The sequence below is a fragment of the Pseudochaenichthys georgianus genome, chromosome 6, assembly GCF_902827115.2.
Source record: "Pseudochaenichthys georgianus chromosome 6, fPseGeo1.2, whole genome shotgun sequence".
Lineage (NCBI taxonomy): Eukaryota > Metazoa > Chordata > Actinopteri > Perciformes > Channichthyidae > Pseudochaenichthys > Pseudochaenichthys georgianus.
Window position 1 is genome coordinate 19,728,589 of NC_047508.1, and position 11,326 is coordinate 19,739,914.

The window sequence follows — 11,326 nt, forward strand, 5'->3', positions numbered from 1 at the left end:
GTACGGTTTAACCATGTCCTGGATGTAGGAAGGGCCAGATCCATTCGCAGCATGGTAAGCAAGTACCATTGTCTTGAAGTGGATTCTAGCAGTTACCGGAAGCCAGTGAAGGCAGCGGAGGAGCGGCGTGGCGTGGGAGAATTTAGGAAGGTTGAAGACTGGATGAGCTGCAGAGGTCGGATGGCACATGCAGGTAGACCAGCCAGGAGGGAGTTGCAGTAGTCTAGGCGTGAGATGACAAGAGTCTGGACCAGAACCTGCGTCGCTTTCTGGGTCAGCTGGGGACGTATCCTCCTGATGTTGTAAAGCGTGTATCTGCAGCAACGGGTTGTAGCAGCTATGTTTGCAGTGAAGGACAGGTTGTTATCCAGGGTCACACCCAGTTTCCTTGCAGTCTGAGTCGGGGAAACAATAGAGGTGCCGATGTTGATTGTTAGGTCAAGAGTGGGACAATATTTTCCCGGAAGGAAAAGCAGTTCAGTCTTGTCAAGGTTGAGCTTGAGGTGGTGAGCAGACATCCACTGAGAGATGTCAGCTAGACAAGCAGAGATGCGTGCGACGACCTGGGTCTCTGAGCGGGGAAAGGACAGGATTAATTGGGTGTCGTCAGCGTAGCAGTGGTATGAAAAACCATGCAGGCTAATGACAGATCCGAGCGAGTTTGTGTACAAGGAGAAGAGGAGGGGACCAAGAACAAAGCCCTGAGGGACCCCTGTAGTTAATTGACAAGGGTCGGACTCCGACCCTCTCCAAGTAACCCTGTAGGTGCGGTCTTTGAGGTATGAGGTGATGAGGGAAAGTGCAGAGCCTGAAACTCCAAGTTCTTGGAGAGTGCGAAGGAGGATCTGATGATTCACCGTGTCGAATGCAGCAGACAGGTCCAGAAGGATGATGACAGAGGAGAGGGAGGCTGCTTTAGCAGTGTGCAGTTCCTCAGTGACAACAAGGAGGGCAGTTTCTGTGGAGTGACCTGCCTTGAAACCAGACTGGTGCGGATCCAGAAGGTTGTTCTGATGGAGATAACAGGAGAGTTGTTTAAAGACAGCGCGTTCAAGTGTTTTAGACAGGAACGGGAGGAGAGAGACAGGCCTGTCGTTTATAACATCAGACGGGTTGAGAGTGGGTTTCTTTAGGAGAGGGTTTACTCTCGCCTCCTTGAGACTGTTTGGAAAGTGACCAGAAGTTAGAGAAGTGTTGATGAAATGGGTGAGAAACGGTAGAATATCAGGAGCGATAGTCTGAAGGAGGTTTGAAGGGATAGGGTCCAGAGGACAGGTGGTAGGGCGGGCAGAGGTAATGAGGGTAAGAACCTCACTTGGAGAGAGAAGGGAAAAGGAGGTTAGTGTGTGGGTGAAAGGAGGGTCTGCTGACCCAGCGGTGAGTAAAGGTGAGTCAGAAAAAGAAGAGCGAATATCATCAACCTTTTTTTCAAAGTGGTTAACAAAGTCGCTTGACAGAAGGGAGCAGGGGGAAGGGGCTTTGGGGGGGTCCAAGAGGGTGGAGAAGATGGAAAATAGTTTTTTGGGATTGGAAAAGGAAGATTGGATCTTATCTTGAAAGAAAGTGCTTTTTGCCTGAGAGATCGAAGCAGAGAAAGAGGATAGGAGAGCCTGATAGGTTAGGAGGTCGTCATGGTGTTTGGATTTCCACCGGTTCCGCTCTGCTGCCCGAAGGATGGTTCTATTAGCACGCAGTGCGTCATTTAGCCAGGGAGCAGAAGGGGACTGACGAGCCTGCCGAGATGTGAGAGGACAGAGAGAGTCGTGAGAGGTTGAGGTCTCCGAGAAGTACAGCGGGAGGGCCAGTTTCAGGGATGTGTGAGAGGAGATTATCTAATTCCTCCAAGAAGTCCCCCAAGGCGCCTGGTGGACGGTAGAGAACAACAATGTTTAATTGTATAGGATGGGTTACTGTGACGGAATGGAATTCAAAGGTGGAAGGAGTGAAGTTAGGTAGCTTGAAGAGGGAAAAGCTCCAGTTGGGAGAGAGCAGGAGACCAGTGCCACCTCCTCTGCCAGTGGGTCTGGGTGTATGGGAGAAGGAAAGGAGCTGCTCACAGCTGCTCTGCGGCTGGTGGCCCTCAAAAGGAAATCTAGACTGGCTCCCTCCTGAGTTGTTATTGTCTTTTCAGTGGCCCAATGGTTTTACAATTACATTAAACCCTAAGTTATAAAGTTATGAGTTTAACCCTTAATACAGTTACACCTACTCAATAAAGCTCTTAGTATTCTACAAATGTTTAAATCAAAGTTAACCCTAGCAGTCAGTTAGTTCAGTTTTAAGGTTTCAGTCAAATTACTTATCCCAAGTTTCTGCCTGACAGATACTGTAGCGGTTTTGAGATTTAAAATCACAATTTCAATCAGATCAACTACAGAGCATTTATACAGAGTACACACACTGAAACAGAGAAGTCTAAAAACAGAATGTTACTCACACAATTCTAGAAGTCACCAGTTATTATCCTGTCAAAATCGAGTTGCACACTCAAATAACACAAACTGAAGCAGAAATATTCAAGTGTTGTAAAATATTTCCTCATTCAAGTTCCTATTTGGAAAACCATTTCATCATTAATCTATTGAATTAGTTATACAAATGCAACATAATAAAAAGGCAGAAGAATGATCTGAGATTCTCTTTCGCCATTAGTTTCTTTCTATTCAGGCCTTCAGCTCAAACTCCTTCAACCTTATTGTGTCGTAGCCGAGCAGTGAGGAAGAGGAAGGTGACGTAGGTTGGTGCCTTGATTTGGAACTGGCAGCCGGACCCTGGAAGTCCCCTGGTCTCTGTATAGAAATGGAGTTTGTGTGAGCCAGCACAGTGACGTCAGGCTGGAGAGGGGTTTCAACCTCTCTGTGTGTGTTTGGCAGCTCCTTACCGGATCCCACTCACTCTCTGGAGGAGCAGCAGACCGCTCAGAGACAACGCCCATACAGAGGCCTCTTTACCTTGAGAGCCATCACTGATGTCATACAGGGCTGCAGCCAGGGTGGCAGGAATGAGCGAGGTCGAGAATTTGATATCTTTATCCCATTGAATGCATGAGAGCCTTACTGCATTTATTCGAATCATAACTTACATCATTTATTTAAAATGTTCCAGTTGCTTCCTGTCACATAACATTATTAATGGGATTTTTAAAAAGGCCTAGAGCTACTTAGCACCTCACTCTCATTGTTTTATTTTAATGGCCAAGACCAGGGGTGTCTAAACTTTTTTCACAGAGGGCCACATACAGAAAAAATATACTAAGGGCTGGGTCACTCACTAGAGGTATATTGCCTCATAAGTTCAGTTATAAGTTAGCCAAATCAATCAAATGTATATGCTTGTGAGTGTTGGCAGCTCATCCCTTAAAACAGAAGCCTCAGATTGATTATAATAAGGAGAAATATGAAGGGTGTATATCAAGCTTGTTATGTAAATAAGTCATTAGGCTTTTTTCTTATCAACTAAGATGTGTTTGAAAATGTTTCCAACTTGAATTGACTGAATTTATTTGAAAAGTGTTCTTATTAACACATGAATTCTACTGTGTAATATATGTTTACATTTATATTTAAGAAGTACAATATAAGACAAGCACAAGTTTCATTTGTGGGCCATATTCCACTATACTTTTACAATCTGCTGAGGGCCGATTCAAAATGGTCCGCGGGCCGTAGTTTGGACACCTCTGGTCTAGACAGAGCCAATAAAATAAATGACACTGTCTTTTTGGCAACATTATATGCACAGTGGCAAGTTATTGGTTTAGGATTAAATCAATTCTATGTTTTTCTGAAATATATTAGAATGCATTTATGTGTTATTTACTCAATCGTCCATAGTGGAATTCTTCAGGGAAGAAAAGACGAGGCCTGATAGAAGTTGTAGACTAGATTCAAACTCAGGGCTTTGTAATGTTATGCATGTTAACAAACCATTAGGACACCTAAGGGAACTTGAAGTAGGATTTGAGATGGTTGCATGATTGGGTTCTCACACCCACCTCAGACTCAAAGTGCCTGTGGGAAAATTATACACTGCGATATATAGGACGGACACATCTGATGACATGGAATGTGGCCTTGTACACCACGCCTTGTAAAACAACTGTATTTGGGCTAAAACTGTGAACCCTTGAGGAAAAGATAAACGTAGACTTTTATATCGAGGAAAGCGTTTGTGATTTAGAGAGAAAGGATGACTTTTGACGTTTTGAGTGAGCTGACTATTGAGTTAAAATCCCTTCAACACACCAAACACTAATCTGCTCCTGGGGCAGAATGCCTTCACAAGAAAGGGAGCGAGCATGACATCTAGTGCCCATTTGTTGCATTATTAACACTGGAAAAATTGGGTCAAAGCAAGTTGGAAGATAAACTAATAATAATAAACTAATGTTCTATCTGATCTATAGATTTCTAATCTATTAAAGACTAACCACAGCTAAAGTCAGTTAGTGGCTACAGAGCATGCAGCATAAAGTCAGTGGCCAATTAAAGTGGATCTAGTGGCGAAATCTGAAGCAGACTTCTTACAAAATCAACTTCTCTTTGTTTGCCTGCTTGGTCAGGCTCTCAAACAGACCTTTGTCATCTGTAAGACACCAAATACAAAGAGACAAAAAAGAAGTGAAGAAAAGGAGGACAATTCAGCCAAAAACATGCATGTTATACTATTATCGGTATTCAGTTCAAGTTAGCATTAGATAGAGTCTCAATTTCATTTTCAACTATCTTCTTTAGTAGCAAGGCCATTACATTTTTATTTCGATCTATATTCTTAAGGATTTATCAGAGGGGTTTGTTCATATATCAGGCTTAGCCTGGGGCTGGGATGCTTTGCCTGGGGGCTCTGGGTAAAACACGAGTGAACTAGGAGATATGGAAAAAGGAAGCTGGTAAAGAAGGTGAGTTTAAAGATGAAATGATCATTTTAATGGCTGTGGTGATAATACGAATGAAGGTTAAAATGATAAGAACAATGATGGTGATTACTAGTCTTCCCTCTATCTTACTTTGCACAGTTTCTTCAATGTTTCGAGAGATGATTCTGACAATGCCATTTTATAAATAATAATATATATTGTACTTATAATTAGCTCTCACCTACAGGTTCTCCAGCGTGCACCTCCTCTGTCTCCAGAGGGTCGCTCATTCCCTCCACCTTCACGGCCCTGAAGCGGTACTGGTAGGTTATCTGGGAAGATGGTGGCCCTGCTGTCTACTTCACCAACAGGGTCCGGAAATTCTTACCAGCCACGCTCCGTTCAATCACAAAGCTGGTCACTTGCTTACCTCCATTGTACCGCAGGGTTTTCCACCTCATCTTGTTACACTTTCTTGATAGTTCAAGAAATTCCACTTTCCCTTGAGGAGACTTAGGTCTGTGTAATCTTTTTCAATGAGAAAATGCTTTTAAGGAATACGTTACCATAAAATTAGCATTTGTATATCAAGTACTCATCCTGTATAACCTCAAATTCTTGATTTTTTTCCCGTTTTTTTGCTATTTTTAGCCTCTAAAATAAAATAAATGATTGGGTCAACCATTCCCTAGCCCGACACTATTTATGCTTAAGTATTTTGATAGTGTTTTACGATGGTTAAACATGGCCCTCATATATTTTAATTCATAAAGGATTTCCTCTTTTTCTTAAAATGTGACTACAGTAAACGCATGTGAGAATTACAAAGAATTTAAGTTTACGAGGGATGAAAAATGTATATACAAATAGTCCTTTTGAGAGTAAAATATTAAATATTTAAAATCTGCGTTGAATGAAACTTTTTGTTTGTCAAACATGTGTTTTCACCTACCAATCACATTGAGGTGCAGGTTGGCCACTGCACTGCTACAGTCGCTCTTTAGACAGAGCATAATTGCTCCACTGTCTTCTCGCACACATCTAGTAAACAGCAAGAGTTAGAGCAGAAGTTTAATTATATTTGAATTTGTGTGTGACCTTTTGAAAAGATCATTAAATATCTGAGTGGATGACGCCTCACCCACCTGCTGAGCACCAGCATGGTGCCGTCAGCCGTCCTCTCCACCTCAGTCCTCTCATCCTCCATGACCTCCACACCTTCCTTGTACCAGGTGACCTTGGGAGGGGGTTTGCCCTTAAAGAGGATCTTAATAGAGGCGGTCTGGCTTGCCTTCAAAGTCACAGGTTGAGCTTCCAGCACAGAGGAATCAATTTCCGGAGGATCTGGAAAATAGAGTCATTAAAGATTGTGAAACCATTATATGTTTCAATTGTAAATGTAGGTTTATTGCCTTTCAGTATAGGTTTAGTAGCATTAGTCTGAAGGATTTGAAAATGACTGACTTTAGTGACTCCTAGTGGTAGTATCAAAAAATATACTCAATTGAAGTATTAAACACTTTGTATGTTTCCCCCATCTGTGAATACATACTCAAATACAACATTGTAATACAAACCTACAATAGTGGGTACAGCCTCGCTCTCAGCCCCCTTGGCTCTGAAAGTGTATTTGCCCTCATGAGCGTCAGTCACATCAGAGAAGATCAGCCTGTGGACGGCTCCCTGTTTGACTACAAGGACCCCCTCAGCTCAGAAATCTGTCAAATGTGATACGCATATTATGTTTAAGAAAAATGATGAAAGCTGTTTTGGTAACAGACATTGACTCACACAACGTTAAACTTCTTCTGCGAATGACTTGAATAAATAGGTGCAATATCAAAGTTGTTTTAAGTTGTGTGAATATGCCATGGGTATCACTTTAACACAACCAAGAATGCACATTAATGCTGTTGCTCTGCAAGGCTGTACTGCCTGCTTGTGCTGATGTTAACAACCTCATTTTCAACCTCTCGGCAGCATGGATGTCTTTACCTAATGTCATGCACATACATCAGTTCATCCCATTATTGTTGCTATTTCTCAGAAACCTAGAATCGTCTTGGTGGCCAAAGACAGTAAAGATCAGGGGATCACTAAAACCATTAGGATTAATTGTCATTGTAACACAAATGTATTACGTCAAATTTTCATGGCAATCCATCTGTTGAACTATTTCAGTATGTTCAAGGCAGTGGGCCGACAGTAGATAAAACACTATGTATGCTTGACATTTTTAAATGCCAGTTTAAAAAAATAAGTTTGACGCACAGCTCTGCAGGGGAGCCTGTAGGACACTGAGCATCTGACATACTGCTCTTCACTGAGGCAAAGCGCTCTGGCACAGAGAAAACAGCATTGTTAATTTCTTATTTATAACTCATGTTCAAATATTAGAACTTAATGAAAAAAAGATGGAAATAAATCCCCTCGTGCATGAAGATTGCGCTTGATAGGAACCCCTAGGTTAAAAGTTCAGTAAGAACAAAACAATAAGTCACTCTAAGTTTTTGGACCTTTTGAAAATGTTTGGTCTTTTCTTTACTTGAAATACACGCAAAAGAAGTTTCATTACAACAACAAAAAAGGGAAATCAAGATTATAAGGTGAACAAACTTGAATTTTGTAACCTTTTTAGGTTTCTTCTTTTATATTCAGTCTAAAAAAAATGCAGCAGCTTACGCGACTTATAGTTACATAATAAGAGATATACAGTCTTCTCATGAATAACCTTAATTAACTCAACCTCAATTACTATGCTTCTGTTCCTGCAACCCCAGAGGACAGCCACATGTCCTTGTGAAGATATTTACATGCTCCAGCTTGCACCTTAGGCAAGTAAGCATCTTGTTAGACACAGGCATAATAAATGAGCTTGTTGTGAGGAGGGATTTGCTTGGACTTTCAACTCATCACTAGGAGAGAGGATTTATTATGCTATCCATACGTCTTCATTTGGACGACACAGGGAAGATGAACTCGTTAAGCACAGCTATGAAGAAACCATGCCTCTGATCTCAGGGGACGAATCCAAGGCAGTAACTGCTCATCTCCACCGAGTCTGAAGCAGTGGCGGCGCCAGAGATTTTCTCTAAGGGGTGCTGTGGGGTAGCTTGACGTTTCATAGAGGGTGCTCAAACATTAAGGGTTTCCCATTAATGCACCAGCGCTACAGTTGAATTTTCTACTGCAACACTCCCCACACGCACACACACTGTACCCGCGACTGTTACAATGAAGGCTCGATAATCAGCTCACAGCATAAGCAGGGGTAAAGTGCTATTTTTACAAGTGAGGGGTGGACCTCACCTCCTCTAGGAGGGACCTCACCTCCTCTAGTGGGGTCCAGGGGCATGCTCCCCCGGGAAGATTTTTTTAAAATATTGAAGTTAAAAGCATCAATCTGGTGCACTTTGAGAGCAACATTAAGAGATCTATGGACACATCTCTCAACAACACCCATATGAAACAGAACTGTACACAGATTTTCTATTTCTTTATAGATATTTTACAAATCACTCCCCTTTTAAAACAAACCATTTGAGACCCACTGAGATAACGAGACTAAAGTTAACTATCTAAACACTGAGAGCAGTGGCGTAACTATCGACGGTGCAGCCGGTGCATTGCACCAGGGCCCACAGCCGTCCAGGGGCCCATGCAAAAAAATTAAAAATGTATAGAATTTTTATTTTATTTTTTTCAATAGACACTGAACAAAAATATAAACGCAACACTTTTGTTTTTGCTCCCATTTTTCATGATATTCTGAACAATCTGTGCTGTTGTATTTGCTGTAAAGTGTCTCTACTGTAGGCTATTTTTATTTTATGTACAGCACTTTGGCTCGACCAAAAATCGTTTATAAATGTGCTATATAAATAAAACTTGATTTGATTTGATTTATATTCCTTTTCAGTCATGTATTTCCCTTGTGTTCACGATTTGCTATAATGTTGTCAGTACATTTGTGTGTTATTTTGATTTTCTAGATGTCAAAAACTCCTAGAAATATAGCAAATATATCATGCTTTTGGAACAATTTATTTCTGGGTCACGTACAAACCTTCCAGATTAGAGGTGAATCCGTCTGAGAGAGGCGGACTTCGAACATGGCAGTCTGTTACCTTTTTGGGATTTAAGTCAGACAGGAATTTCAGAGGTTCATCTGAAGGACAGACACGGGAGAAAAAGACATCCTCATCACATGATTTAAAGTGTATACTTAATCTTGTTAACACTTCACTAGGGAGGAAGCCATGCCAAATAGTAGGATTTGTAAACTACAAAAGATGTCTGGCAATATTTGCTTGAAAAATGCGACAACAAAAAAAATCCCTTAAGAGAGAAAGCCATCTCTGACTGATGGTTTATGCTACATAATGTCCTGTAAATGGGATGAGGGATGAGACAAGACAAATAAGTGAAAATAAATGTACAAAAACATCGTATGGGCATTATGCTTGAATAACACATGTTCCTATCTGTTAAACAAAGAGAGAAAACATCATTAGTCAATGATGACCTTGTCTCTCTGAGTTACGAGGAGTTGGAAAGACTTGAGTCTCATTCTGTACTTGCCTATGACGTTAAGTTTGGCTGACAGTCTCTTGTCTGCAACCTGCAGAGTGTAGGTGCGCGTGTCACTGAGGCTCAGGCTGTTTCACTTCCTATTTCCCATGAGAGTACTGGATCCGCAGCAGCTCTGCGCCCTGAATCGTAAACAAAATGCCAAGATGAAAGGGGACTCGCATATTTTTGGGGATAGAACAAACACTTTTGTACATAGAAATGTTATTCAAAACATGCCCGCACGTCAGTTCTTCACCAGAAACCACTGCATCCTGATGTTTGGATCTTTAGTTTCAGGATGGTGTCAAAGACGATGTTGGTGTCAGCTTTGGCAGTGATGTCCTCAAGGGGCTTCAGCACACCTACCATCAGGAAAATAAATAATCAAACTTTTTTTTTCAGGCACACCACAAAAATGTCACCCCCCTCTCATTCTTCACATAAGTTGACTTTGGTGTTGCTATGCGACAAACCTTTGTTGCCATTCCTGTGCGACATTAAACTTTTCTTCCCCCTTTTCTGTTCTTCTCTATTTTTAGCTGTTTTACATCCCACTCCTTTTCTTCCTTATATGTGATCCTGCGGTACCAGACAAGCTCTCTGTATGACAGGCCTATACATCCACCTCCACTTTCTTCTTCATCTCCTTCAGCTTCTTGAGGATGCTCTGAAGTCGGTGAAGCTGTGCTCGGTGCAGATCCTCTCGTCGTCCTTTTTGTCGTTTCTAGCCAGGATCTTCAGCATCTCCTCCTCTATAGGGGGCCACTTCTCCTCCCTCTTCCCCACATTACTGTGCCAGTGTTTGTATGCCATGTACTGTGTGTCTAACGCTATGAATTGGTGCAATGATAGCTCAGGAGCATCTGCCCCTGCAGGCAGACAATGGTACACATTGCTCCTCTTTAGATCTCATGCTGAAGATATCTATGGATGCATGCACAAAAAAAGATCTATGGGTGGATGAGAAAAAGGCCCCCCACACCATGTTTTAGGAGTGTCAGGGCTAGTATTATACAGCAGGCTTGTGTTCCTACCACTTCTTCAGCATCTTTTTGAAGGCCAGCGCTAGATCTGGAATGAAAAACAGAGCATCTTAACCTGAGCTGAAGACACATAAATATATCAGGACTAAAAAGAGTGCATGATAAACTCACTTTCTGTAACAATGAGAATACAGAATAAGGGGCTTCTCCGTGCTTTTGGAGGCAACAGCATCTTCCAGGGTCAGGTTTTTTTATCTGGAATTCATTGCATACAGGTGACATCAATTAAATGAAAATTGCTTGCTTGTTGCTCACTGCAGGAACTAAAACTGTCATACTGTCCTTGCATTGTCTGGTCACATTAAATCCCACTGCAGTACTTCTGAGGCGCAGAAGGAGGCAGTGCCATGCTGGGAATACCCAGTAAACATTTAGCGCCTCAACTTAACAGTCATCCCTCACCAGATAAACAGATGGCAAGGGGAGATGCATATGTCAGCACCCACAAGTTAATTGCTTTATAATAGCTATTTAAGCTTCACTTAAGCTCCGAGACTGGTACAGAGAAAGTGCTAAATCCACTCCAGAGTGGTTATAGATAAAGGGATCAGAGTTTTTTTTCTTTCTCCCTACTTTTCCTCATGATGCATGGTGTGCCGTCTAAATTGACAGAACCAAGATGGCAGAGCCCCTCGGATTAATGAAAGGCTGCATAGAGCTTCTGCACTTACAGGAGTGTGGTGTGGTCAAACACCTTTAAAAAAAATTAGCCACAGTATTTGGGAAACGCAATAAGATTTACTTGTGGAGTTGTTAATCGAATTGCTTTTAGGTAATAGAATATAATTGAGCTCCATTCATAGATTTATTTTTAGATAAGTGATTATCAGATTTGGACAGATGTAATGGATTTGTC

At 41.7% G+C, this 11,326-nt stretch overlaps 1 protein-coding gene across 1 annotated transcript; it reads right to left on the reverse strand.

Annotated features, from left to right (window-relative positions):
* Positions 1-2,663: 2,663 nt before the first annotated feature.
* On the reverse strand, positions 2,664-10,819 carry LOC117448463 (immunoglobulin superfamily member 22-like). The gene is given in 22 exon segments (XM_034085775.1): positions 2,664-2,789; positions 2,896-3,026; positions 4,834-4,897; positions 4,899-4,930; positions 5,097-5,182; positions 5,184-5,226; positions 5,229-5,374; positions 5,804-5,896; positions 6,001-6,199; positions 6,433-6,559; positions 7,072-7,223; positions 7,611-7,623; positions 8,922-8,979; positions 8,981-9,023; positions 9,437-9,513; positions 9,515-9,567; positions 9,684-9,718; positions 9,721-9,797; positions 10,048-10,093; positions 10,096-10,217; positions 10,462-10,498; positions 10,783-10,819. Coding segments are annotated over 22 exon segments (1,797 nt in total).
* Between the last annotated feature and the right edge of the window lie 507 nt (positions 10,820-11,326).